Below are 27,658 nucleotides of genomic sequence, written 5' to 3'. Positions count from 1 at the left end.
GCGGGGGCATTAAGAGACTCCAGGCAGCGAGGAGACGGGGTCAGGCGCAGCAAGGAGCTTTATTCCTGCTCCGCGTATCAAGATGAAAACAGAGGCGTGCCGGGGAGCTGGAGGGGCCCATTGCACACCAGCAGAAACTGAGGCCCTGGATGCAAGTGGGTCTCACGCGGCGCTCGTGGGCAGGAGGGGTGCACAAGCCCCCAGGGCCCCTGCTCTAACACTTCCCCCTTCCTGGAGCTGGCAAGAGAAGCCGGGAGTCCCCCCTCCTCCAACCACTGAGCCCAACCATCTCCTCGAAGCTGGGGACAGCAGAATCCGCCCCCGTCCCGCTCGGGGTCACCGCCCCCACGGGCGTGCGGGCCGCTCCGCTCCACGCGGCGGTCACAGCCCCCCGGAGGCAGCGCCCGCTCATTTCCTCCTGCCCAGGATCGGGGCGGCGCGGAGCACCTTGGGGACGCGGCGGATGGTGAGGGAGACCCGGGTGCCCCGGGGCAGCAGGGCGCCGGGCACCGCGTGGCAGGCGGAGAGGTTGGCCACCTTGGCGGTGAGGACGTCGGAGGCGGTGGCCCGGATCCCGTGCAGGTACCGGCTGTACAGCTCCTCCCGCAGCACCAGCAGGCTGCGGGGCTCCAGCAGCAGGGACAGGACGTGGCGCTGCGCCTCCGGGACCTGCGGGGCACGGCCAGAGCAGTGCTGAGCCCCTGAGGGTCCCAGGCCTCGAGGGACCGGCGGCCAGTATCCGGGCATGACCACGGTGCCCGTGGGGGTGGGATCCAGGAGTCCCGAGGCTCACTGCAGCCCCTGCAGGCACCGGGTCTAGGCACCTCGAGGCTGGGAGAGGCCAAGTTCAGGCCTGCACCCCATGCTCAGGACCAACCCCCCCAGCAGGGAGCCCAGGCGTCCTCATGCTTAACAACCCCCCACCACAAACACCAGCTGCTGCCACCCACTAAACCCACCTCCCCTTCTCGAGCAGAGAGAAGAGCCAGGAGTCCTGATCCCCGCCGCCCCGACAGCTACGACACCCAAGGAGCCCTGCTCACAGGGGCAACTGAGGCGGGGGGCAAGGTGACTCTACCAAGGCTGGATGGGAAGGCGGTGGCAGAGCCGGGACTTGACTACAGGCCTGGCACTCCCATGAGGCCGTGCCCCCAGGACCGGGGCCGGGGGGGGCCCTGATCTCGACGCAGAGGCGGCGCTCACCTGCGGTTCGTCCCCCGGGCCCTCGGCGCGCACCGGGCGGTAGAAGTCCAGCAGCGCGGGGGCCCCCAGGCTGATGGTGGTGACGGTGGGGAAGTACAGGGGGCCGTCCTCGTGCGGCTGCGTGGGGAAGGCCCCCGGGCTCAGCGGGCACGCGCGTGCCAGGCCTGCACACACGTGTCACACGCGAACACACAGCCCTCCCGGAGCTGACCAAACGCCCCAGGTCCAGCCCCCCGCCCCGCTCTCGCCGCTCCCAGAGCTGGGGGGTGGAAGCCAGGTGCCCTGGCCCCCTGCCCGGACTCGCCAGACCCCCCCGGCCCCGCGACTCACCATGATGCCCTGCCCAGGGCGGTATTCGTTCACCAGGACGTGATTGGCCGCCTGCCCCCCGAAAACGCCCAGGGCCGAGACCTCTTCAACCCAGTGCTGCAGCCAGGGGGGCAGCGGCTCCGAGACCAGGACCTTGGGATGGGGCAGCCCCCCTGGGGGGACACGCGGGATGGACGGGGGTCCCGGAGAGCCAGCGGGGCATGAGGCCAACCTCGTAAACAACTGCCCCCCGTCACCCCAAGCTCCCCCTTGAGCCGAGGGGCGGGCTGGGGCGCGGGGTCCTCCAAGCCTCAGTTTCCCCAACAGCTGTGGCGCTGGGGGGGGGGGAGAAGGGGTGGGCTCTCATGGCCCCCCAGGTTCCCATCCCCCACGGCTCACCCCAATTCTGCAGCCGCCTTCCAGAGAGCTGGGTCCACTTGGGCTTGGGGGCTGCATACACCTGTGGGGGGAGGATGAGGGTGAAGGGCCAAGACCTCCAGACTGCGGCCTGCCGCGCTAGGAGCTGCACAAATCCATCGCGAGACAGAGGGGAGGGGAAACTGAGGCAGTGAGGGGTTCACAGGGGTTAATGGCACTGCTCTTGTCCCCGCATCAGCCCAGATCTCCAGGATGGAGAGTGGGGAAACTGAGGCACAGAACAGGGGGTGCCAATCACGCCCTATTGGCCAGGGATGATCCATTTGCTTGGGCCCCCCCGCCAGCTAGCTGCACCTCTGTTTGTACCCCCCCAGTCACCCCCACCTCTGGTGCCCTCACTGGGTGTCCGGCCTGCCTGCCTCCACTTCGTACAGCGCCTGGCGCGGGCACCCGAGCCCACTCCAGCTCTTGATCACGGGGAAGGAAAACGAAGGGACAAATCCTGGGGTGGGGGGGACGAACACCAGACACCTCCCTATGGCCATCAGAACCCCCTCTTTCCCATAATCCTCTGCAACTAAGATGGTGGGGTAGGGAAATCTCACTGACCTGCTGCAAAAGCCGGGCCTCCTCCGACTCAGAGACGAAGTCCGGGATGTAATAGGCTGCGGGGGGGGCCTGCCACGTATAAATCAGCATCCTAACGGAAGTGCCTGTTGTGCCCATCGTACCAGGGGGGAAACTGAGGCAGAAGGAGGCACGCAAAGACTGCCCCCGCCCCCAGGAAAGACCCAGGGGAGCTGGGTGCAGGAGCCATTGTGCCCATTTGGCAGATGGGGAAACTGAGGCGCAAGGGCATAGTTGGAAACCCCGCCGCCATGAATGCGCTACTCGGTGGGGCCTGCTCTGGCCCCTAGGCCCCGCAGCTGGGCTAGGGTTCAGGGGGCACTGCCCCCCAGCACTGGTGCGGGCTGGGTGTACGGGAGTGTCACAGCTGGGGGCGGGGGGCTCACCTCCTGGACGCGGAAGGGGTCCAGAGCTGGGACGCGGGGGCTCAGCACCTCCATCGGGCAGGATCAGGCCTGGGGGGGCACACACCCCATCAGCCAAGACCCCAACCAAGGGGGCTAAGTTAACCCTCCCCCTCCCACCCACGCACCCACTCCCCAGAGGGGGAAACTGAGGCCCCGGAAAGGCCCCAGGCGTCCGGGCTCCAGCGCCCCCCGGGAGAGGCCCCAGGCGTCCGAGCCCCTCACCGCGGGGGTCCTGGACCGACGTCCCTTCCTCCCAACGGGCGTGGCGGAGCGCGGGGCCAATCACCGGGAGCCCGTGCTGAGCAAGGGGCCAATCAGCTCCCGCGAAGGGCGCAGCCGCAGCCAATGGGCGGGGTGGAGGTGGGGCTTGTGCGCGCGTCACAGAACCCGGGAGTCGGGGCTCCCCCGCGCCCCTTCCCGGGGGGCCCCGGGGTCCTAGTGCCGCTCGCCCGGATCCGTGCCGGCTACGGCGGTGGGCCCGGGCAGGCCGCAGCTCCTGGAGTCACGTGATGGGGGCTCAGCATTGAGTTTTAGGGGGCGGGGGAGGCAGGTCCAGCGGGCACCCCCCAGCCCTGTCGCATCCGCCTGGCTGCGCCCCCACACCCGTCCGGCCCCCCCCGGGGGCATCCATCCACCCCCCCCGCCCCCACTCACCCACCCGTGTGGCCCCACAGACATCCGCCCACGGGCATCCACCTCCCGTCCCCTCCCCTCCCCTCCCCATCGCCGGCCGGCCCGCCAGGGCTGCGGATCGGGTCCGGGCCCCTGCTCGGGCGAGACCCGGCGCCCCGGGAGAGGGGGCCTCGCTGGCCCAGCGCCGCAGGGGGCAGGGGGGCGTCGGGCCCCCGGTCAGGGCAGCCCCGGCTCGGCGGGGGCCGGCGTGCGGGTTTCAGACGCGGCTGGACGCCGCCTCGGGGGGTGCTGTCTCGAGCCGGGCCAGCCCGCGCCCCTGGCGCCCCAGCAGGCCCCGTGCCAGGCCGGGCACGCGGCCCCCGCAGCCGGGCCCGGGGCTCCGTGCCCGCGCCCCGCCAGGGTCGGGAAGGACGCGGCGCGGCCTCTCACATAGAAACACGGTTTATTAACGACAGAAGCGAGCAAGCGTCGTCGATTCGCCGCATGCGGAGTTTCCAGAGCTCGGGGCCGGGGCTCGTGGGGGAGGCATGCAGGGGAGCGGAGGTCAGCTGTGGGGGCGGCACGCCACTCACGGCACCGTGGGGCGAGGCGGCGGGAGCGAAGAGAGAGGCGAAGCACGCGTTCGGCCCCGCCGGGCGCAAACACGCTGCGGGTCCCCGACCCCCGGGGCCGGGCGCGGGGTTAGCGTCGCGGCGCTGCCTGCCCGCCCGCGAAGGCGGCCCGGCGAGGGCAGGGGCGGTGACGGGGGAGAACCGAGACGCCCCCTCCCCTGTCCCGGGGCAGCCAGATCCATGGCAGGGTTTTATTGCTACTGAAAAATAACCAAGCAGGGCAGGGGCTGCGGGGGTTTTCCCCACCGCGGGGCAGGGACGAGGAGGGGGGGGGGGCGGTGTGATCACAGGAGACAGCGCGGAAGAGCTGGACAGGGCCACCCCAGTCCGCTTCGCCCCCAGCATCCCGCTCTGTGCCCCTGGGCAGGGCTGGGGAAAACCTAGCGTCGGGGCCCCTCGGGCTGCGGCACAGCCCCCCACACCCTGTCGTACCGGTGGGGAACCGAGGCACCCCGACAGTGACCTGACCGAGGCCACACAGCGCGTCAGTGGCAGAGCTGGGGCCCCGACAGCCCCTGCACCGGCCTTTCCGCCTAAGCTCAGTGAGAGCGGGGTGGGAAACCGGGGGCCCCGATCCGTGCTAGCCCTTCCCCATGCTGCGACACCATCCGTTCCCAGCCGCCCCGCCACGCCCAAGACCTGAGCGTGGCTCGGCCCCCATCCGCGCCGGCCAGACAAGCCCCAGCCAGAGCCACAAGCTTTCCATGGACCTCAGGAAGCCACCTCTATTTTTATAAGATCCAACTCAGAGCAAAGCCGGATCCCAGCCTGGGCCCAGACTGGAACAGAAAACGGCCTCCAAACCAGCGTGGCCTCTGGGGCGCAGGGAAGAGAAGAGAAAGTGACACCTCTGCCACCAGCCCCCTTCAAATGTGACGGGAAGAGCGATGATACGAGGAGGAGGAGGCAGGGACCGAGACGGGATCGTTCGTGGAGGAGGAATGGATCGAAGGATGGGTGGCGAGGTGGGTGGGGGGTTGGAGGGATCTCCGTAGACCCGGATGCATGGATGGATGGATGTCCACAGACCAGGAGGGGTGGATGGATGGATGGATATCCATAGACCCGGATGCATGGATGGACGGATGTCCACAGACCAGGAGGGATGGATCTCCACAGATCAGTACGGATGGATGGATGCATGGATGGAGGGATGGACGGATGTCCACAGACCAGGAGGGATGGATCTCCACAGATCAGTACGGATGGATGGATGCATGGATGGATGGATGGACGGATGTCCACAGACCAGGAGGGGTGGATGGATGGATGGATATCCATAGACCCGGATGCATGGATGGACGGATGTCCACAGACCAGGAGGGATGGATCTCCAGAGATCAGTACGGATGGATGGATGCATGGATGGATGGATGGACGGATGTCCACAGACCAGGAGGGATGGCTGGAGAAGTGGGCACAGAGCTGGATGGCTAGGGGGAGGGAGGAAGGATGGGGCTCCGCAGGGCCGTACGCATGGATGGCTGCGAGGGCCCTCCGGGGGTCTCCTAGCCCGTGGGCTGGGTGCTTACATGGACAGGCGGCTGGACGGACAGCAGGTGAAACCCCAGGCCCGTGCAGATGGATGGAGGGATGGATGGGTCATAGGGAAGTCGGGCTGCAAGGGCCTCTAGCCCGGGGACGGATGTCTCCGTGGGCGGGCGGATGGCTGGCTCTAGGAGAGGGACCCCGATGGCTGGGCAGACAGACGGGGAGCAGGACACGCGGCTCAAAGGCCAGCAGGACAGACTCTCTCATCTCTTCCCAGCCTCCTACGACACCCGTGCGCTCCCTTGGGCCACGGGCCTGGCCCCGCTCCCCGCCCGCCTCCCTACGGCACTCCGGCGGCTGCCACCAGCGCTGCCCGCAGGGACTTGGCCAGAAACCACAGCTGCCACCTCGGGACCAGGCGCCACCGATCTTCGCGGCCCCCCTCGACATCCTTCAACCCTGCCAGAGCAGGGGGAGCCGTACCCCTCCCCGCCCCGCGCGGGTGCGAGCGCACAGGGTCTCGCAGCCGTCCCAGGCGTCTCCCGTCCCGGGACAAGGGCGGACGTGCTAGGAAGTGCCCCGGGAGCCCCCACAGCTGGGAACGCACCTGCGCTCGCCAGCACCCTCGTCTGCGGACCGAGGTCTAGTGTCTGCACCGGAGGCGCGGGAGCCCTCGTTCTCTCCAGGGACGGTGCTCAGTAGGTTTCAGAGTGAACGCCCTCGCGTCGCTCACGGCCAGGCACCACGACGCCACTAGCAACCTCGCCCTGCCTTCCTCCGGCGCAGCTTCAGCCCGCTGCGGTGCCACGCGGAGAGGCAGCCTCCGCCCGCAAACCGGCACTCCCAGCGGCCGCTCGCGTTGACGAACGCGGGGCGGGCGGGTGCTTTCCAGGCCCGGTCACCGGTGCAGCAAAACTTTGCAGCACAAACAAGGCCAGAGCTGGGAGACAGGGTAGAAAAGTGGGTCGGGGCGGGGGGGGGGTCGTCCAGTCCGCCCCCCGCCCCTTGCCCCCGCCAGCACCAGCCCTGGCTGCAACAACACTTAGAGACCTCCACGGCCGGACAATGCCCGGCTTCCCTGCTACGTGACCCCCGGGCCGAGCTCTGGCGCTATCTAACCCACATCTCCGTCCCGCCGCAATCGAACCCGCCGGCGACGCAGCCGATCGGCCTCCTCTGGGCTCTGCGTGATCCCAAAGCACCGGGGAAGACCCCTCCCCGCTCTCCCAGCCTTTCGCCGGGTGGACTCGACGCAGCAGAGGGAGAAACGCATCTTTCCTCCTGAGACCTCTCCTCCTTTCCAGCCAGGCATCGGTCGCGGGACGACCCTGCATCTGACGCTCATCCGTCCCCAGGCCCTAGAAACGCCACCGACGACGTCAGCCCGCCCGGCCTCGCGCCGCTAGGAGGGTACGGGCCACATCGGCCCACCCCTGCTTCCCTCCATTTGCATTCGGAGGTGTCGGACGCTCGGCTTCGGAGGCTGCCGCCTAAATCAGCCCTGTTTTAAACCTTTCCTCTAAAAACGGCTCCGATTCCCTTTGGCCTCGTTTCCTGTAGCAAGGAGTTCCTCCAGTGAACTACACACGGGGGGCGGGGAACAGCAACAGGCTTGTCCACATCTGGACCAAGCCACTTTATCCTGGTTTAACTGCATCCAGATGGGGAGGAGGTCACTGAACCGCACCAGGCAAGATCAACTGGATTAACTTTTGTTGGTCTCTAAATGAGATTCCCACCCCCCACACACCATATTTTTTTCTTTTCTTAAAATAATTATTAAGGGTCATTTTTTTTCCTTTTAAAAATAGAGGGTTTTTTCCCCTAGATAGCTTGAAAAGAAAAAAAAAAATCAAAGTATTTTCCCTAAAATCACGTAGTGGGACAGCATCTACTAGAGGGGAGAGGAGGGGGAAGGGATATCGGGCGATCTGCTGTTTTAGAAGCCCTTGATCTCCAAATTCTTACCAAACCCCGTTTGCAAACGGTACCTCCCACCTACGGTAATGGTACATCAGTAGGTTTCAGAGTGAACGGGGAGGCGGTTGGGGGGTTTCCCCCTTAGAAAGGAAACCTGCGCTCCTTCGGAAAGCTCCTGGCCAAACTCCCTGCTTTGAAGGCCTATCGCAAAACCTGCTTCTATTCAAACCCAGCTCCGTCCCTGCCCCGTAACGGCATCGCCGCACAGGCCCCGGACGGCGACGACTGTGACTCCCGAGCCGAAGGATGGCTGGTGCTGGGGAGAAGCGCTACGCTCCTGGCACGGCAGCACGCTGCCTCTGCTGCGCCCGCGTTGCCCGCAGGCCAGGTTTTGCCTGGAAGCCCCCAGCCCAAGACGGGTTTCACCCAAGACTGAAGTCCAAACCATCAGCTCCCATCCCCACGCCGTGCCTGGAGGAGGTTGGGAGGGGGGCAAAGCAAAATGAGGAGCGAAGTCATTTTTATCCCATGGGGAGAGGGGCGTCGACTTGTGGCCCCTCACGGACTTGGGGGGGCAGGCAGGCGGGGGGCCACAAGCAGTGGTACGAAGGCACTGGGCAGGGGTTTGCTGGGTCCGTATCGAGGGAAGGGAGGAAGTGAGAGACAGAGAGAGACAGAGAGAGAGATGAGACCGGGACAGAGGAGCCATCTCTGGGTTACTCGGGGCACGGGGGGGCACGGGGCCGGGGTTTTACGACTGCATCTCTGCCCGCAGCATCCAAGGGAACCAGCAGCAGAAAAGCAATCTGGAGAGAGAAGAGAGGGGCAGCGCTGGAGGGGGGAGACAGAGCAGAGCGGGGCAAGAGAGGTGGCAGAGCGCCGGAGCCGGCCGCGTGGGCTTGGACCTGGGACACTTGCCCCGGTGGGCAACCCGGAGCAGACACGCAGCTACCCCAGAGTAACTCGTGGTCAGCCGCGCCTGGGAAGCAGCAGTGGCATTTCTATCCAGGCAGTAGCAGTGAGAAAATCAACGTCGTGGCTCTAGTATATCCCCGATTCCTGCTAATCTGTTCACTCCACAGGCGTTATCAACCTGCCTCTCCTTTTCAATGGGCCCAATGTCCAATCGATCCTGCAGCTGTCTGTTAGCCCTCCTCCCCAACGTCTCTCTGCTATATCCCAGCCCTGCTAGCACCGCACCTAGACTCCTGGCGGCCCTGGACAAACTTTACTATCGGGCCCACCTTCACCAGAGATAATGATAATAATAACTATAATTGGACAAAAAAATTACCATTTTCAGGCCCCCTTTCTGTCTGGGCCCTGGGCGGCCGCCCAGTTCGCCCATGTCTGTGTCCAGCCCTGAGCGCTGCTGGCTGTTTTTTGAGCTCTAGCTAAAAACCTTAATTCTGGTGCGGTGACATTAACTCAGGCGCAGAAATGTCTGACAGTGCCGTTTCAGAGACGCTCAGGGCGGCGAGATTTTGTTCTACGAACCTGAATGAGAGACGTCCATTTAACTGTAACGACTCCAAGACAAACGAGGCAATAGCTGATAATGATTTTTCGCCTCGTTTGTGTTCGTTCAATTTAATGCACAATTTAGCAAACAAGGGCAGGTCCATCTCAAGTGCTGAATGACGCTGAGTCACGCAGCACTAAGGTCCCCAGCACGTGAGCAAAGCTCCTAGTTTCTCTTTCGCTGGGGAGACACAGGGGTTGTGCTAGACGTGTCAAAATCCCGGATCCATCCCAGAGGTAAAAGGTCGGGACCTCCCCAGCTCAGCCAATCAGATGCAGCCCAAAGTCGAGAACTTCCTCCCGGGGAGGGGGAATTCTCCCCTGTGGCCCAGAAGTGCAGGGGTCGAGTTGGGGGTCACACGTGGGGGCTTCGTGGCATGACATGGGACCAGTGAGCGACCGGGCACCCCGGGGGGAGAATCAGGGGTGCCTGGGGGGGTCCCCCCCATCTGCCCCGGGGCCACCAGGCCCCGGCTCACCTGGAGATGGAGCTCTCTGACGTGATGTCCTTGGGGGTCCTCACAGCCGGGAAGCTTCGCTTCGGCTGGGACACTGCGGGGGACAGAAACGCGGCGCCACGTCACGGAGGGGCAGACAGACAGACATGCCCCCGGGACCTGCCCGTGCTCGCGGCCCTGCCACCTGCCCCCCCCGGGCCTTCCCAGGAGGCAGCCGTGCTCAGTGGTAAGGGTGACAGGGGAGGGAAGGATGGCGGGTGGTGGGGTAAAGGGAGGGAGGAGAGGCTGGGCCAGCAATCTGCTCTGCCATAAACTGAGCCTGTGCCTCAGTTTCCCCTGCGGGAGGAGCGGCCCATGCCCAGCCCCATTGCAAGGCTGGGACCTGGCAAAGTGCTCCCCACATGTCTGGAAGGGATGGGGGGTTCCCTGAGCCCCCCCACCCCCCTCCCCAATGCAGCAGGGGAGCGGGGCCTGGCCTGATACCTACTCGTGACCTGATGGACCTTCTTGGCCGAGCTGCTGTCGCCTTGGGAGTCCTTGGGGCCGCCGATCCTGCAGCAGGGAAAGGTGCGTGACAGTGCTGCCCCCCGGCACACACGCACTCCTGCGCAGGTTGGGGGGCACACAGAACCCAGGTCTTACACGCGCACGCACGTGCACACGCACACAACCCACGTGTCCCCATCCCCCGCCATTACCTCTGCACTCTGGACGGGGGGGCGAAGACCCCGTGCTTGGGGGGGCAGGTGAAGTACCGCACCCCGAAGACCGAGCCGTCGTGCTTGCCTGTCGCCTTGTCCAGCTCGATGCCAAACCAGTAGCCTGGAGACGGGGGGGAGGGCGTCACCCACCAGGATCTGCCCCCCTGGGGCGGATCGGCCCCCTGCGGCCCCCGCTCCCCTTACCCGGGGCAAAGTCGGTCTTGCCATAGAAGTGGACGACCCCTTGCTTCTGCCCCGCCACCAGCACCTGGTCCCCCAGCTCGATCTTCAGCCCCTCCCGGTCCAGGCTGCCCACGGACAGGGACTTCTTCCTGAGCGCTGGGCGGACAGACGGGCGAGGCGTTACCCCCGAATGGGCGCGGCCAAGGGAAGCCCCTCCTCCTCCCACCCATCCGCCAATCAGGTGGCCTCCCGCTCTCTCCCCTCCAATGAGAGACCGCGGAGGAGTCTGGGAGAGCAAATGGCAAGCAAATAGCTGATGTCCGAGTGGGTGGGGCTAGGGGCTGAAACTCCTCCCAACTTGATCCTTGCCAGCCAATCAGGTAGCTCCCTGCTCTGTGTCTCTCCTCCAATGAGAGACCTGGAGGGGGAAGGGGGAGGAGTCTAGAAGCGGGGGAGGGGAGCACACGGCAGGGGAAGAACAGGGGAGTCTTTGAGGTCAGTGGGCAGGGCCCCGCCCCCTGAATCCTGGCAGCCAATCACACTGCCTCTCTGCTCTCCTTGCTTTCTCTCTCCTCCAATGAGAGACCTGGTGGGAGAAGGGGGAGGAGTCTAGGAGAGGGCGGCAAGCCTGGGGAGCGGAGGACAGGAGCAGCCAATGGGGAAGGAGAGATGCCCATGGGATGATGGATTTGAAAGGGAAATTAGGCGGCTGGAATTTGCATATGCAAACCACATGCAAATGTCCCCTCTGATCTCGCCAGCAAAGGCAGGCGGGCTCTGCTCGGGGAAGGGCCCCCAGCCCGCCGGTACCTTTCTTGTCCTTGCGGCCCTTGCCGGTGACGCGGGAGAAGTCCATGCGGGGCGTCTTGGGGGTGGAGGTCACCGAGGACGGCGTCTGGTCCGTGGCTTTGGTGATTTTGGACACGGAGGCAAAGACCCCTGGAGGCGGCGGACGCAGAGGCTCAGAGCGGGCGCGAACCCACGAGTCCGGGCCCCCGGGCCCTCGACCCCACCCGTGTCCCCGAAATTGGGGTAGGACCCGGGCGTCTGGCTGGCGGACCCCGCCGTCCTCCCAGGAAGGACCCGGGCATCCCAGTGCCGGCCTCGCACTCTAACCGCTCCCCGGACCCCCAGGGCTGGGGCGGCCCCCCGTCGCCCACCTTGCTTCGGGGGGCAGATGAAGTAGCGGATCCCGCCCACGCTCCCGTCGTTCTTGCCCTCGGGCTCATCCAGCTCCACCCCGATCCACTGCCCGCTGGCGAACTCCGTCGTGCCGCAGAAGCGCAGCGTGCCCGCCTACGGGGGAGACACGCGTGGCAGGACACGGGGGCAACCGGCACCGCCCGCCCCGCCGGCACAGCCACGCGCGCGCGCCCACGCTTCCCCTGCGGCCCCCAGCCGCCCGCGTGGGGCCCCCCGCCCCCCGGAGCAGGCCCAGGCGTCGGGGCCGCACCTTCTGGCCGTCGACGAGGACGCGGTCGCCCAGCTTGAGGCCGAGGGCGGCCAGCATGAGGTTGCCGGGGATGTTGTCGTAGTTGGGCAGCGTCACCTTGGGCAGGTTGCAGCTCAGCGGCACCGCGTCCAGCAGCAGCTGCTTCAGCTCCTTGGCCACCATGGCCGCCTCCGCCTTGTCCAGCGTCATGTCCATGGGGTCGGGCACCACGTCCGCCGGCACCTGCCCCTTGCTGTTCTGCAGGGGGCGGGGCCGCGGGGCTGGGGCGGAGCTTGCTGGGAGGCTGGCCCTGCCCCCTTGCCCCGCCCCCACCATCCACTATGCCCCACCTCCTGGGCCATATCTTTTGACGGGCAGCTCCTCCCCCTTGCTCTGCCCCCACAGTCCACTGGGCCCCACCCCCTTTTGATGCCATATGCCTTTTGATGGACAGCTTCTCTCCACCAGGTCCCACCAAATCTCTTAATTGACAGCTCTTTCACCCTTGCTCTGCCCCCACAGTCCACCATGCCCCGCCCCCTGGTCCATATCCTGCCAGTCCGGCCCCCGCCACCCCCCGCCTGCTTTGCTCCCCCACCCCAGGGCCCCTCCTGTTGGTCCACATCTGGGCAGCCTGGTCTCCCACTGCCCCCCGCCCCTCCCCAAGGGGGTCCCTACCCTGAGGATCAGGCCCCGCTCTGCTGCCAGCCCCCGGCCCCCCGGGCCCAGGCGCTCACCCTCACGGCAGGGTTGGCCCCGTGCTCCAGCAGACACTTGACGGCCCCCAGGCAGAGGTTGGAGGCGGCGATGTGCAGAGCGGTCCCGTGGTTGAAGTCGCTGCAGGTGGAGTTGATCACTGCAAGGCAGAGGGCGGTCGGGCTGGCATCCTGCTGGCCCGGGGGAAACTGAGGCACGGAGCCGGGGCGGAGAGCCCAGGCGGCTCGAGCCGCCAGGCCGGATCGCAGGACGGGACCCAGGCGCTGGGGCCCCCAGCCCACCCGACTACCCCGCCAGCCCCCGAGAGCCCCCGGGCCCTCCCCACTCTAACCCCCTCAGCCCATCCTCTGCCATTAACCCCTGCCTTGCCTCCACAGCTGGGGGCATGAAAAAGGGGGGGCGGACCCCTGGTTGCCCCTTCCCCCTCCCCAAACCTTTGGGCTTGGAGGCCTTGAGCAGGATGCGAATAAGCTCGGGCACGTCGAAGTAGGCGGCGTAGTGCAGGGCGTTCATGTTGGTCCAGCGGCTCCGCAGAGTCACGTCGGCCCCCAGAACCAGCAGCTGGTTGGACAGGCGCACGGCGGCCGCGGGGTCCCCTGGGGCAGAGGGGGCCAGGATCAGGCTCTTCCTCAGAGCCAGCCCCCCAGGATGAGCCCTGTCCCCAAAGCCAGCCCCCCAGGATCAGGACCCCCGCGGTTTTTTTTGTGGGGGGGAGATCTCCACAAGCCCTGGAGTCAAGGGATCTCTGGGGGTGGGTGCCTGCCTGCATTTGCAGAGAGTCTCAAACCGGGGGTGGGGGGGGGCAGAGGCCCAATCCTCCTCCCCCCGCCACAAGCCAGGACGCTTGGGCTCTGTGCCCCACCCCACCAAGGCCAAGTCGGGAGCACGAGCTCACCCACGCCGTGGGCACCGGCCTTGCAGGCGTAGTGCAGCAGCGTCATGTCCGTGAGCCCGTCGCGGTCGTTCACGTGGCAGCCGCGCTTCAGGATCTGGGGGAGGAAGGGGGGTCAGGCCGATCTCGGGGCAGGCAGTAGTGTAGACAGCGCCCCGCCGCGCCCCCTCCTCTGCACACCTGTGCGTACCAGCAAAGAGGCACACATGCACATACACACACACACACACCATACACACGCATGCTACGGGCACCATACACGTGCACACACACACCACACACACGTACTGGATGCACACCTATGTGCATATATCATGCATGCATGTGTGTGTGTGTGTGTATGTACGTGAGCATATTTGTGTGTGTATGTACATGCGTGTATATGTGTGTGTGCGCATGTGCATCCGTGTGTACATGTATACATATCTGTATAAACACACAAACACCACACACCACACACACAAGCATATACACACACATACTATACACAGACATACATGCATGTACCACACATATACGTTCCATGTACATGCATCTACGCACATCATAAACACAAATACTGCACACAGACATGTAAACGAACACACACGCACATGTACTATACACACACCATACAGACACACATGCGCACATATTGTACACACGCATCATAAACACATCATATACCATGGACACACACCCGTATATATGCACATACCATACATACGTCACGCACGTATATATGCACATCCTAAACGCACACACACATATCTGTGCACACACGTATGCATGCACGGAGCTCCCGCTCAGCCCGGTCCCGGGGCAGGCAGACGCGCACACGTCCCAGCCCCCGTAGCTCCCCCGTCCCCGGACTCCGGGTGCAGGGCCGGGCCTGTCCGCGCAGCCCCCTCACCTCATTGCCGATGATGTCGATCTTGTGCTGCACCTGGGGGACCCACTGCCGGATGATGGCGAACAGCTCCGGCACCGTGGTGGCGGGGTCGTACAGGATCTCCTGGCAGGCCGGGTCATTGGGGTCGAAGAAGGTGAACGCTGGGGAAGACGAAGGAGGGCCTTGAAATACCGCTTCCCCCACAGTAGGATTACGGTGACCCCTGCTTACTGAGCCTTCCTTCTCGGGTGTATTACGGTGGCACCTCCCCGCCCTCAGTAGGCTCCAGAGTGAACGTGCGGCCAGCATGAACCGGGGAAGCGGGGAGGTGCCGCTTGGGGCTCTGATCCGCAGACACCTCCGCCGGGCTCGTCCCCCGGCGACGGCTGGATTTCAGCTCTCGCCACGTGACTCCGGGAGCTGGGGGCCCCCGACCCCGCGGTAGTTCAGTCAGGAGCAGCCCCCTCCGCCGCGCTCGGCCGGAAAACAGACTGCCCGCGGCCCCCGAGGCGTCAGATCTCTCGTTAGCCAAAATTCAACCCCAGATTAATTATTCGGCACGTGCCAATCCAGCCGGTGAATACCCACGATCCCCTGCAGATCTGAGGCAGCCCAGCCCGCCCACCGCTCATCCATTTGCTGATGACCTAGAAATGGTTATAAATACCACGTGCACTTCGTTTGCAGTGACCAATAGGAGCGGCGCTTTGGCCGCCGGGGGGGATCATGGGATAGATTTGCCAAGGTGCTGTTGGCATTTAGGGGGAACCCCCACCGCTCACCCCAACCACGTCCTAACAGCAGGAATCAGGCTGCGACTTCGCTCCCGGGAGCCGTGACCAAGTCCTGGTCCCCGGCGGGGAACGCCTGGCGCGCTCCCGGCCCGCTCCCTCCAGCCTTTGCTTTGCACAGGGAAAGGCCTGGGAGGGCAGCGCGGCCCAGTGGCCGGACCTGCTGGGAAACCAGCTCCCCTCTGTGCCTCGGTTTCCCTCCGGCAGCTCGGGTCTCTTGCCCCCTTCTCCTAGAGGCCTGGCAGCGCCTGGATCTCAGGGCCGTGGGCGTAAAGCGCCACCCCCGCAGCCCTGGCCCCCAGGGCAGGGGATGGCCGATTTGGTCTCCAAGGTCAATTCAGACTCCCCCACCCCATAGCGGAGAGGGGGAAACTGAGGCACGGAGAGCTTTGTCTCCACCAGCATCCCCCCCCACCCCCGCTGTAACCGCTAGTCCCCACTCCACCCCCGGAGCCAGCCGGGTGTCCGAGCGCCCAGCTGTAACCACTAGGCCCCACTCCCCCCGCCCAGGCCCGGGCAGAGAAGCCGGGCACCCGAGCTCCCAGCTTCTGCCTCGCTCTAACCACTAGACCCCCCTCCCCACTGAGTCACCGTGATGAGCTGCCAAGGCCCTGCCCCCCCCCTTGGCCTGCTGCCCCGGAGGCGATGCCAGCCGCTTGGTAGCCTGGTCACATCCGCCCTGAGCTGCCGGGCCCGGGTTCAAGTCCCGCCCCGGCCTCAGCCCCACCCTCCCCTCCCCAGGCTATTCAGCACTAACGATCCCCCTCCTAATTAAAGGGGTTCATTGTGAGCAACCCCCCCCACCAGGGTTTAGTGTTAACAAAGCTTTTTTAATGAACGGGGCTCAAGGTTAACAGCCCCCAGCTAATTAAAAAGGGGCTCAATGTTAATGCCCCTGGCTACTTAAAGGGGTTCAGTGCTGATGACCTCCCAGCTAATTAAAGGGGTTCAGTGGTAACAGCACTCCAATTAAAGGGGTTCTGTTCATATCCATGGTTAATTAAAGGGGTTCAATGGTAACAGCCGGCAGCTAATTAAAGAGCAGCCTAACTAAAGGGGTTCAACATTAATGACCCTCAGCTATTTAAAGGGGTTCATTGTTAATACTTGAGTCAATTAAAGGGGTTCAAGCTTGAGGGTGCCCTTCTAATTAAAGGGGGGTCAACTTTAATAGCCCTGGTTAATTAAAGGGGTTCAATGTTAACGACCCCCCAGCTTGTTAAAGGGGTTCAGCATTAACAATACCCTTCTAATTAAAGAGGTTCAACATTAGCAACCCCCAGCCAATTAAAGGGGCTCAGTGTTAATGACCTCTGGCTAATTAAAGAGGTTCAGCATTAATGACCCACAGCTCCTCACACAGGCTCAATGTTAATGACCCCAGGCTTGATTAAGGGGTTCAAACTTAATGACCTCTGTTAATTTAAGGGGTTAGTTGTTAACAACCCCTGGCTCATTAAAGGGGCTCAATGTTAACGACCCCTGGCTAATTCAAGGGGCTCCATGTTAAGAACCCCCCGAGACGCAGCGAAGCTGGAGGGGAGTGGGAGACGCCCACGGAGGCCCTCCTGTGCCTCAGTTTCCCCTCCCGTGGGGAAAGACCTGCACGCAGCTGGGCTGGGGTTGGGGGGCTTATCCCAGGATACGTGTGGACAGACCAGAGGTTAGACCCCCCCCCACGGGCCCTGCTAAGCAGAGGAGTTATCCCACCCTGGTCGCCCTGGGGGCCAGTGGGATGGGGAAACTGAGGCAAGGGATGAGCCAGCCTAAATACAACCTGAGAGTTACCGCACCCCCCCCAGCCTGAGCCAGGGCTCTATCCACCAGGCTACACTGCCCACTGGGTCTCGGACGCCGGTCTGGATGGGGGGAGTCCAGGAGTCCCCCCCCCAAGCCCCTCGTGACCCTGCCCCGTGCCTCAGGTTCCCTGAGTCTCATCAGCCCCCAAGAGAGGGAGGGCAGAGGTGGGGGGCGTTTGGGGACCGAGGGGGGGCAGCGGGGGCTCACCGTAGTCCTTGGGCAGCGGGGCGGGGGCCGAGGGGTGCACGATGGGCTTCATCCTGCGCTCCAGCGCGGGCTCCGGTTGTGGGGGATCGTCCCCGGCGGGCAGCTCGCCCGAGTCCTCTTTGGTCATGGTGGGTCCTGGCTCCTGGGGGGGGGAGATGGGGGGCATCACCTCACAGCCCCCCGCCCCATGCAATCAGGGGGGCTTAGGGGGAAAACTGAGGCACGGCGGAGCTGACGACCAGGCCCAGAAGGCAGGGGCGCGCAGCCCCCTCCCCCTGCCGGAGACCCCAGGGGGTCCCCCAGTGCTGCAACCACTAGACCCCACTCCCCTCCCAGACCTGGAGCTAGGGCCCCTGCTCTAACCATTAGACCCCCCCCTCCCTCTTCCCCCTACGCCAGGCATCCAGCTCCAGACCCCGGGCCTGCTGCCACCCCTCCCCTGAAAGCCGAGAGAAGCCTGAGCCCCCCCCCGCAACCCCCCCCCGGGTGTAACCGCTACACCCCGCTCCCCTCCTCCAGCCACTGAGTCACTGCGGTGCGGGGAGGGGAGGGGAGGGGACGGACCCGGGCGTCCGAGCCCCCAGCCCCCCTGGCCCAGAGCGCCCAGGTGTCCTGGCATCCAGCCCGCCCCCCCCCATCAGCTGGGGTGCGCGCTCCCCGTCATCGCCCCCCAAGAGGGGCCGAACCCAGATGCCGGGAGGGGGGGTCTCTTTCCGGCGGTGGGAGAGGAATGGAGGGGGGGCTTAGGCCCTAGGGTGGTGATGGGGGGGCCAAGAGGAGCGGGGCTAAGCGGGGGATGGGGAGCAGGGCCTGGGGGGATGGGCCTAGTAGGGGTTGGGGGGAGAAGATGAAGGGGAGGGGGCGTCTCGGGGGGGTGAGATGGGGGGAGAACAGGCGGGGGGGCAGGAGGCGGCCAGGCCCGGGTGGGGGGCATCAGGGCGGGATGAAGGGACCTGGGGGAGGATGACCAGGCTGGGGGGCAGGATGGGGCCGGGGGGGCCCAGGAGGCAGGATGAGGGGCACCTACCAGGCTGCGCGGCACGGGGCGGGGCCGGGCACAGCGCTCATGCGCCGGGCGCAGCATCACCCGCTGCACCCGCCCCCGGGGGGGGCTCCGGCTCGGGGCGGGCAAGAGTGGGGGGGCTCGGCGCCCAGGGTCTCTGCCCAGCCCTGGGGGGGCTTGGACACCAGGGGTCTCTTTCCAGCTCTGGGGGAGCTGCAGGGGGGGCTTGGACACCCAGGGTCTCTCCCCAGCTCTGGGGGGGCTATCGGGGACCTGGACACACGGGATCTCTCCGCAGCTCTGGGGGGCTGGAAGCGGGGGACAGGGGCCCATCTTAACCCCCCCGGCGCTGGGATGACCCAGACCCCTGTGCCAAGGGCCAGATGGGCCCGGGCTGGTGCAGTGACCCCCCCGACCTGAGACCCCAAGCAGCCCCCCCCCCCCAGGCAGACTCACCCCGAGGTTTCAGGGGCAGGACGCCTGCACTGTTGCCCCTGGAGCCTAGCGACGGCCCCAGGAAGCAGCAGTGGCCTCCGCGGTGCTGAGGGCAGAGCAAGGCCCCGCCAGCCCCCACCGCCAGCCGTGGCCCAGGGACGCGGCCCCGAGGGCCCGCAGCTTCCCCGGGGAGCCCCCTCCCCGCCCTGCACAGGCAACCGCCTGAGTGTGCAGAGAGCCTGAGCCCACTGTCTGGACCTGCCCCTCACGTGCTCGGGGCTGGCCAGGGCCAAGGGGCGACCCCGGGGCTAGCATGTGTGCCCAGAATCGGCCCTCCTCCTCCAGACGAGGACCAAACGCTGCTGGTACTGTGTTGTCTTGTGTACGAGACACCCTGGATTGTAACACGCACCCTCCTCCTCCTTAGGCCAGTGGGAGCCGCCAGGAAGGGCCCCTAAGAGCGGTGAGCTGGACTGGTGGAAAGTCAAGTCCTTAAAAAGGAGGCCCACTTGGTCAGCCAATGCTTTCAGTGGTTGAACCAGACACCACTGCACTGTGCAAGGCAGGGCCCAGAGGGGGGGCTTTCCCCCAAGGGAAGGAATCAGCTCCCCCACCTAATCCCTGCCCCCAGTTCAGGCGGGAGCAAGTTTGGGGGAGGGGGGGGGTGAAGTGCATGATATACATGAGAAAATACATTAGCAATAAACCCTCTTCTGTGCAGGACTCCCAGTGCAGGCTGTTGAACCCATTCCACAGACAGGTAAGTAAAGGAGAAAAGGCACAAAGCTGCACAAAAAGGCCATGGTGAGATGATACCTTTAATTAACCCTTTCCCTGACAGGTCGGAAAGGAAGAGGATGGGGTGGCCGTGCATCAGAGCCAGCAGGAGCGGAGGGCAACGCCTGGGGAGCACATCTGGATGGCCCCAGCTCCTGCTCACGGGTTTGCTGGCTGCAGGATGAGGTGGACTCAAGCCTTGAGACAGCGAGTGGAAGCCTCAGCTGGGCGTCCAGGCCACCGATATCTGGATATGGGCACGTGCTGGCTTCAATGCACCTTGCCAGCAAGCTGCTGGGTGTCAGGATGGGGGGTGCAGGGTCTCAGTGCTCCCAAAACCCAGGCGTCAGGCGAAACCCCAGGAGGAGGAAGAGGAGGGGAGCCGGGCAAAGCCGATTGTTGGGGGGAAAGAATCAGCTCCCCGGCTGCCGGCTGGATCCCTCTCCATCTTGCTTTCATTAAAGCTTTTCATTAGAATCGGGTACAAAGATGATCTCTGCAGGACACCCCAGGCAAGCGGGACGAGCCCCCTCTGGGCCGGGCTGTATGAAAATACAACTTAAATACAAAAATAAAGCAAGGGGTATAGACTTGCACCCGGGGCCGGGGTCAGTTCAAGACAAGGCAGGTTGGGGAGGGGGCAGAATCAGTGGGGACCCTGAGTGGGACAAACGGCTCCAATTTACACCCACTGGGTCTCAGGATGTGGCCTATCCCATGCTGTGGGGGGGTCTCGGTAAGAGGCAGGATTCAACCCCTCCCTGTTAACACACACACAGCCCAGGTGTTGAGTGCACACACACACACACACACACTCATATAACCCAGGTGTCCAGTGCACGCCTACACACACAGTCCCCACCCCACCCTGGCGTCCAAGACACACGCACAAAAGCCGGAGATCCAGGACACACCCCCACCCTGGCAACCAGGACAGATGTGTACACATACAAATGCACAACACCCCCCAGGACTGCCCCTCCCATTCACCCTGCATACCCGTGCCCACAGTTGTTCCTGCTTACACACCCAGCACCGCCCCCCCCCCATGCCTCACTTTTGGGGGAGGAGCTGCATCTTCCATACAGGACAGTTAAATTTTACCACCCCCCACCACACACACAAGGGCTCCCTGAATGAGCTCCCCACAAGCTGGACACGAGCAGCAGGGGCCCGTGGGCTCCCAGCGCAGCAGAGATGTCCCAGGAGGGGGGTGGACTTGTGGAGCTGATATCCCCACCCCTGTGGCTGTGGTTTCACGGTTGCTGGCTCAGGCAGCAATGCACGGGTGCAGTAAATAGATGGGAAATCCAGGGAATTCAGCAAGGCTTCCCCCTTTGTGCCCCAGGAGAGCGAGTTGGGGGCTGCATGGACAACCCCACCCCAGCTATCAAGGGACCAGAAGCCAGTCCCACCCGTCCCCCCTCATAGATAAGGTGCCAAAAGCAGTAAGGCCGTTGAAGAGGTGGCCGGGCCAGGCGCATCTGCGCCTGGGGAGAAGTGCGGCTCAGCCAAGCAGGCGGCGGAGAGTCGTCACTGTTCCTCCACATGGATGATGGTCTCGTTGCCCTCGTCCGGCAGCTGGGGCACGGCGTAGACCAGCGCCCGGTCATCCTCCTGGCAGATGATAGCCACCGTGCTGCCGCTCTCGGGAATCACCGCACTGGACTGGAAGCAGGCCTGCAAGGGGGAGAAGGTGGGAGGGTCAGGCATGGGCCTGGAGGGGCGGCCAGGCCTGGAGCTGGCTGTTCGCTGGCTCCTGGGTGCAGCGAGTTGGGACCTAGTTGGGGATGGGGAGGCTGAGACGCACCCAACAGGCTGTAGAGCTGTTCCAAAAGGGAGAGTAGGAATATCAAGTCCCATCACTAATCTGGATTAAAATCCCCCCCATGTGGCCACTTATTCCAGACTAAGAAGAGTGCCCTTATCTGGGACCAGTCACCTTCATGGGAAATCAGATCGAAGGCTTGGAGAGGCAGGGGTGGACTGGATGTGACCCTGGGTGTCCCTTCCAGCCCTGCTGCTCTGCAAAGGTGGGGCTGGTAGGGACCTCACATGGTCACAACTAGTCCAGCCCCCAGCACAGGGCACGATCTAACCCACCCCAGCCCCCATGTCTGTCCAACCTGCTCTTGGATGTTGCTCTCCCCTGGACTCTTTCCAACCTCCTTCTGGAAGTGCGGGGCCCTGACCTGGACCCTGGGAGCCCTCCCCAGTGCCAGGCAGACTCGCTGCCCTTGGTGTATGAACAGGAGACTTGTAGCTTTAGTTTTGCAACAGCAGTGCGCTGCGGGCTCAGATTCAGCTCATGGTCCCGTGTCCCCCCCCAGGCCCCAAATCTAATAGGATTAGATTAAACCGGAAGAAACTTTAAATCCAGAATAAAAGTCCACAGTAGGAACTATTCCTGAGTCGCTCCTGTAAATCAGCTTCACAGCTCGTTACTTTTAAGGCAGGCAGGAGCAAGGTCAGCTCTGCTCTCGGGCAGAGCGGTTCTCGGCCTGTTCCAGTGACTAGCACTTTTGCCCGTGCAATCTAGCTCATTAAATCTTAACCATTTATTTGCACATGGACCTTTGATTTCAGTGCATCGCACCAGCCTATGTCAGAAGAAAAGGCCAGAGCTCATTACCTGCATAACGCAAAGGCTGAGCCATGCATGGAAAGGAATTCTAATTCTTATACAAGTTATAATGATGTTTCTGCTCCGTAATTGGAGGGATAGTTAGGAATCCCCTATCCCTTTCCAACCTATTTCCCCCTCCCCTTTTCTACCTATTAGCAAAGTCTGCTTATTTACAGCATCACAGCAAGGGGGAGGGGTTATGCAAACACCTCTGCCGTGGGTGACAAGGCAGCGGCTGATGCAATACGGTTCTCCCCCTGGGCAGTTCAATGACAGAGAGAGCAGCACAGCAGAAGCTGGAGTGGCTACAGGAGGAAGCTAGTGCTTGACAATGTGTCATAACTCTATAGCTGGTTTCTACTGAGCTTTAATTTGAATGTGTGGCAGAGCTGGTCTGGTGGCAAGTGACAGAACAAGGAGCAATGGGCTCAAGCTGCAGCAAGGGAAGCTGAGGTTGGATATTAAGAAAAACCTTTGAAGAGGTACCAGTGATGCACTGGAACAGGCTCCCCAGAGAGGTGGTAAAGTCTCTTTCCTTGGAGGTTTCCAAGACCCAGGCAGACAAAACCTTGGCTAGGATGTAGTTGGGGCTGGTCCTGCTTGCAGGAGGGGTTGGATTAGATGTGATCTCCAGAGGTCCCTTCCCACTCTCATTTTCTATGATGTCCCATATTAAATGTGGAACATCTTTGTGGCTGGTTTCCCATTTCATTGTGCTGTAAATTGGCTGAACAGGTAGCAGGTTATAATTCATCCTATGATTAACCCATTCACTGTGTGGTAAGTGCGTCAAGGCCCTAACTGGCTCTGTCCCTCCGCTGTGCCCAGTGCCTGCTCTATGTCAGGGCCAACAAGTTTGCCAACCAGCTCTGGCTGGGTGCTACCACGGTAGACGAAGATAGCAGGGGCCTCCCTCTCATGGTAAAGGGCTACAGGGTGGGAGCAAACCCAGCAGGGGCAAAGAAGTTGCTTTCACTACAGAGGTGGTGATAGGAAAGAATAATGGGGCAAGAGCCACATGGGAGATCCTGAGAGGAGGCAGGGATGGGGCTTCCTGCTCACTGAAGAGGTAAATGGGGGAAATCCCCCTGCACTAGAGGAGACTCCAAAGGGAAAACTGCTGACTCGCAGCAGCCATCTCCCTTCCAAACTCTGACTCGGTACCTCAGCCAATTCACATGCAATGCAAGTCTCCCATTGGTGCCCCAACGCCCCCGGGGATAGGAAGGGAAGGAAGAGGGTGTTCTCTTCCAGGTGCACCCATCCAGTTTCATTAAAACCAATCAAGGAAGGATGAAGCAGATTCCAACAATGTGTGAAAAAAGCAGTGTGAGGTGAATAACTGAACTCTCTCCCCAAAGGAGGCGGAGACTGGGCAAGACGAGGGGGCAAGACGGTGATGGAGCGGAGCCCAGAAAGGCCAGGCTAGACACCCAATACTGGGTGAATTTGGCAGGGGAGGGAAGATACAAACCTACCCTTGCTATTCAAACCTGAGGGCTGGCAGATCCCACTGTCAGCTGAGAACAAGATCCCATCTCCTGTCTCTCTTCTAAACTGAACAGGAGGGGAGACGGAGGCCAGGCCTGTTCAGTTGAGAAGAGAGACACTTAAGCAGGGATATGACAAGGATTTACAAAATCTGGGAGCCGCTGACTGAGATCTGGGAGCCACTGTGGACCGTTTGCTCAAACCATCAGCTTGGTGCTCGCCAGCTGTCAAAGGCAAATACAACGTCTGGCTTTATTAAGGCACTCAGTTTAAAAAGATCCTTAATGTTTTGTTTGCCTTTCTGATGGCTGACCCCTTAGGACCCGCCATGCCTCAGGGAGCCCTGCAGCTGGGGACAGACTTGCTGTTAGAAAGCCAGGGACTGGCCTCCACCCCAGCCACTCCCCACCTACCATCTCCAGCAGCTTCAGCTTCTCCTCAGAGACCAGGCTCTCCTTGCGGAGCTGCTCCACGACACCTTCCATAGCTTCCAGCTTGGCGCAGTGGCGCCGGTGCCGCTGCTGGAGGACCTTGACCTTCTTCTGGAGGACCATGACCACCCCCACCAGCTCCTCTGTGCTCAGCTGGTGCTTATGGTATCGGTGTTCCTCCAGCTGTTCCTCAGGCACTGTCTCCAGGTCCACATCTGCCGCTGGCGAAGGAAAGTCTGTGGCACCGCCTGCTGCATAGTTGGACACGATGGGGACTGTGGAGACAATGGGCACCGTGAGGGCCGAGGACAGCATGGTCTCTGGAGGGGTCACGCTTGCCGTCAGGGGCCCCATGGCACTGGGGGCTGCTGCTGCGGGGGCTGTAGGGATGGTCTCGAAATAGGCCACCATCTGCGTGGGCGCTGCCTGAAGGGAGCTGAGGACAGCAGCAGCAGCTGAGGGGTCCGTCTCAAGGAAGGGCTCAATGGCCACGTTTTCAATGATGAGGGCCCCGTGGTCAGCAAGGTCCCGCGGTTCCACTGCAGCCACTAAGGCATGCGGGGTCTGCTCAGGCACCAGGTCCTCACCAGGGACCGCGATCTCTGCAGTGAATGGCTGCAAGGGGGCATCGGGCGCCGCTGTGGCCTCAGGAGAGAGCGCCACGGTGGGCTGGATCGGGAGGTGGAGGGAGATGGGGTCGAGCCTCTCGGTGGGGGAGGTGACGGTCAGCGCCACGGCATTAAGGGGCTCCACGATCTGGACCAGCGGCATCAGGTTCACTGTCCCAACCAGCGGGGAGGAGATGGCTTGGAAGTCCAGCTCTGAGACCGAGGGCTGGGCTTCCACGTAGATTGGTGCCGTGGTCAGCCCTGGGTCGATGGCTATGGCGAGGGCTTCTAGCGTATCAGGCTCCTGAGGCAGGGGCACAGAGCCCCGCGTGGCCTTCTCTGCACTGCCCTCGAGGATCAGCTTCTTGGTGGGCACTTCACATGGCGGCTTGGAGGGGTTGTCCCTTTTCTGTAAATCACACGTGCAAGACAGGACAGTGTTGGTCTCTGAGACCCCGGCAGACATTAAAGTAATGGCACCACTGGGATCGGAGGGAATCCCATGCTCCAGCCTAAGGAAAATCATGCGTCTTGCCAATGCAGCTGGATACAGCTGTGCGCACAGAGTGGGGAGGGGGCAAAGATTTCCTCAGCTCCCAAGTGCAACTGCCAGGGACCCGGGGACTGGGGAAGGAGGGTGGGTGGGGCAGCATCCCAACCCCTGGACCTGCCCCATACACCATCACAACCATCTGACTGTGGCAGTCCCCTGCCTATGTTCCACTTCAGGCACACTACAAACCAGCCACGAAGATGTCCCACATGACATGGGGAAGGCATCAACCTTCCGGACCACATTACATCTGGAACATCTGTGTGGCTGGTATGCCATTTAATATACTGGCCAAAGGTGGTGTGTGTTGCCATTTACAGCACAACCAACGTGCTGACTGCGCTATAAACATAACATCTGCCAGAAGCCCGAAGGCCAGTGCAGACGTGTGAGGCCCCAACACTCCCCCTAGCCTTTTAGGCAGGAGCAAGAGTGAAATTTGGAGACTTCAGGCCCCAGAGTGGTGAGGGTGACACTTGGCTTCCAGCATCAATTCAAACAGCCTCAAGGCTGCTTTGCCCTCACTTTAAGCTGGTGCTACCAGAGCCGGAAAGCTCATTTCTTTAATCAGGCTTCACCAACCCAACTCCACAAACAAAGAACTTTTTATGTGGACCCAAAATTGCCCACTCGGTCCCCCCTCCACACCTCCCCTGCCAACCACAGCACAATCTCTTCAATTCAGAGGAGGCAACCTGTTTACCTCCGCTGCTGGCAACCCACGTGAGGGGTCACATGACACCTGTTTACTCCAACAGTGTCAGCAGACAGCTGGGCAGGGCCCCGGATCACGGGTTTTCCAAGTCCGCCTGCCGGGGACTACGCCCCTGGCAAGCTGGGCGTGGAGAAACAGCCCTTCAAAGACCTGTCTGGGGGTGTCCACCCTTAGACCTTCAGGCACTTTGCAAACCAAGAGCTGGCTGAAATAATGGGGAAACTCCATTTCTTCCTTTCTTGCCTTTCGGGTCCAATGAGCAAGGGAGCCCACATTGTCTTACCAGCCAAGACAGCTCCCCCGCTCAGCAAAACCCACCTTCCAGTTGGTCTCACCACCAGCGTCATTTCACTGCCCTTTTAGCAGCAAAACCACCCAAAACATCGATCTGATGGAAAAGGTGAAGGGTCCCTGGCCCCTCGTCAGGCTGAGTTACCCCAAAACACAGCCCCCCCACACACACCCTGCAACGCTTTCAAATCCTTCCTTGCGCGTCTGGCCAACCCCAAAGGTCGGAAACATTTTGGGCTCGAACGACTGGAACTTCCCAGCGAGGTCCGGAGGACACCCCCCATTTGCAGCTGGGGAAGGCGCACCTGTCGTCCCGCTCAAACCACTAGGCCTCCCCCGCTCCCCGGGGCCAGACTGCTAGGTAGGAGCAGGGAGAGAAGCAGACGCCGGGGGGGACAGACTCACCGCGGGGGGCTCGGAGCGCTGGAAGATGGTGGGCACCGCGTCAGGCTTGAGGTAGCGCACGCCCCAGCGGTACTCGAAGCAGGACGGGTCGAAGTGCTCGCTGCACAGGTGCTGGTACCGGGTGGGCAGCCACTTCTCCTGCTGCATCTGGGCCAACCATTGCTGCAGCCGCTCCGCGTTGTGCAGGGGGAACCTGGGGGCGGGGGCGGGGGCGAGAGCCTGGGGGTCACGAACGGGCCCCGTTGGCAGCGGGTGGCCTCAGTCACCCAGCTGCAGAATGGGCTCAAGGAGCTTGTTCAGGGGCAAGGGGCTGTGCGGGGGAGCCCCCTCCCCACACTTCCCACCTGACCCCCCCCCCCCCGCAACCGGGCTCCTCCCCCTCCCTTTTGCCCCTGACGTCACGCGCCGGGCGGAAGCGGAAGCGGAAGCGCACTTGTAGAAGCTGAGGCGCGGAGCGCCGGCGCGAGGCGGCCCGGCCGAGTTGGAGCAGTTTGGCGCTCGGCAGTACTTGGGCATCGTCCCGCTCCCGCCGCCCGCGCACGTGACCGCGCCACCGTCAGCGCGCACGGCGTCTCCCGTCACCGCGCCGCCCCGCCCCTCCGCGCATGCGCGGTCGGGGAGGCGGCATCCGGGGCCTCGGTCGCCATGGAGACGAGCCAGGGTGGGGGGGTAGGACCAGGCCTCAGTTAGGACCCAATGGACGCTGCAGGGTGGGGGGAGGCACGCCTGCCCCCACTGGTGTGGCCCCCCCGCTCAGTCCAGCCTATGCTGGAGGGCGCCTCCGTGGCCCCCTGAGGGGGGGCACCCTAGCAAACACCGGTTCATGCCCCCCCACAGCAACCATTGGGCCCTGCGGACTGGTCCTACCCCCCATAGGGACTGGAGTGCTCCCCCAAGGGAGCCCCCCAGTGGGGGGGTACCCGCAGCCCCCATGTTGGGGGGCGGGGGTCAGGCACAAAGGCCTGGGGGGAGGAGCTGAGCTGAGGGGGGCACCTTCCAGTATAGGCTGGGGTGGGCCTGGTAGACCTGAGGTCGGGAGAGGTGGGTTCCAGCCTGGGGGGGGGCTGGGGTCCTTCTATGGAGCCCGCAGAGCGCTCCAGCCCCAGGGCTGTGGCCCACGTCCCGCCCAGGGGACATCGCTCAGCGCCTTAATGCAGCCTCTGTCCCCTTG

At 63.2% G+C, this 27,658-nt stretch overlaps 3 protein-coding genes across 9 annotated transcripts; all 3 read right to left on the bottom strand.

Annotated features, from left to right (window-relative positions):
* Positions 1-33: 33 nt before the first annotated feature.
* On the bottom strand, positions 34-10,110 carry ALKBH6 (alkB homolog 6, nucleotide demethylase). 4 transcript variants are annotated; one of them, XM_090056229.1, is made up of 8 exons: positions 10,046-10,110; positions 9,580-9,652; positions 2,904-2,972; positions 2,500-2,568; positions 1,912-1,972; positions 1,534-1,685; positions 1,204-1,320; positions 34-669 (listed from the first exon to the last, which is right to left on the bottom strand). In XM_090056229.1, exons 3-8 carry the CDS (start codon positions 2,955-2,957, stop codon positions 409-411), a joined length of 714 nt encoding a protein of 237 aa, XP_089912355.1. In that variant the 5' UTR covers positions 2,958-2,972; positions 9,580-9,652; positions 10,046-10,110; the 3' UTR covers positions 34-408. The 4 variants fall into 4 exon arrangements, with proteins under 4 accessions (XP_089912355.1, XP_089912357.1, XP_089912354.1 ...); XM_090056231.1 differs by lacking the exons at positions 9,580-9,652; positions 10,046-10,110 and adding an exon at positions 3,147-3,464; XM_090056228.1 differs by lacking the exons at positions 9,580-9,652; positions 10,046-10,110 and adding an exon at positions 3,050-3,184.
* Positions 3,983-18,259, bottom strand: CLIP3 (CAP-Gly domain containing linker protein 3). 4 transcript variants are annotated; one of them, XM_090056146.1, is made up of 14 exons: positions 18,180-18,259; positions 17,153-17,294; positions 14,376-14,515; positions 13,487-13,580; positions 13,026-13,187; positions 12,612-12,730; positions 11,896-12,132; positions 11,603-11,738; positions 11,253-11,381; positions 10,464-10,598; positions 10,257-10,380; positions 10,046-10,110; positions 9,580-9,652; positions 3,983-8,385 (listed from the first exon to the last, which is right to left on the bottom strand). In XM_090056146.1, the coding sequence occupies exons 1-14, from the start codon at positions 18,234-18,236 to the stop codon at positions 8,331-8,333; spliced, it is 1,668 nt and encodes a 555-aa protein (XP_089912272.1). In that variant the 5' UTR covers positions 18,237-18,259; the 3' UTR covers positions 3,983-8,330. The 4 variants fall into 4 exon arrangements, with proteins under 4 accessions (XP_089912272.1, XP_089912275.1, XP_089912273.1 ...); XM_090056149.1 differs by lacking the exon at positions 18,180-18,259 and adding an exon at positions 18,106-18,130; XM_090056147.1 differs by lacking the exon at positions 3,983-8,385 and adding an exon at positions 8,392-9,421.
* Positions 18,260-19,390: 1,131 nt separating this feature from the next.
* On the bottom strand, positions 19,391-27,047 carry THAP8 (THAP domain containing 8). Its single transcript, XM_090056182.1, has 4 exons — positions 26,921-27,047; positions 26,488-26,680; positions 23,898-24,932; positions 19,391-21,047 (listed from the first exon to the last, which is right to left on the bottom strand). The coding sequence occupies exons 1-4, from the start codon at positions 27,001-27,003 to the stop codon at positions 20,901-20,903; spliced, it is 1,458 nt and encodes a 485-aa protein (XP_089912308.1). The 5' UTR covers positions 27,004-27,047; the 3' UTR covers positions 19,391-20,900.
* Positions 27,048-27,658: the final 611 nt, after the last annotated feature.

The sequence above is a fragment of the Crocodylus siamensis genome, chromosome 6 (genome assembly GCF_052110815.1).
Source record: "Crocodylus siamensis isolate JL-2025a chromosome 6, ASM5211081v1, whole genome shotgun sequence".
Classification (NCBI taxonomy): domain Eukaryota; kingdom Metazoa; phylum Chordata; order Crocodylia; family Crocodylidae; genus Crocodylus; species Crocodylus siamensis.
This window is presented reverse-complemented; position numbering and strand designations above follow the sequence as displayed.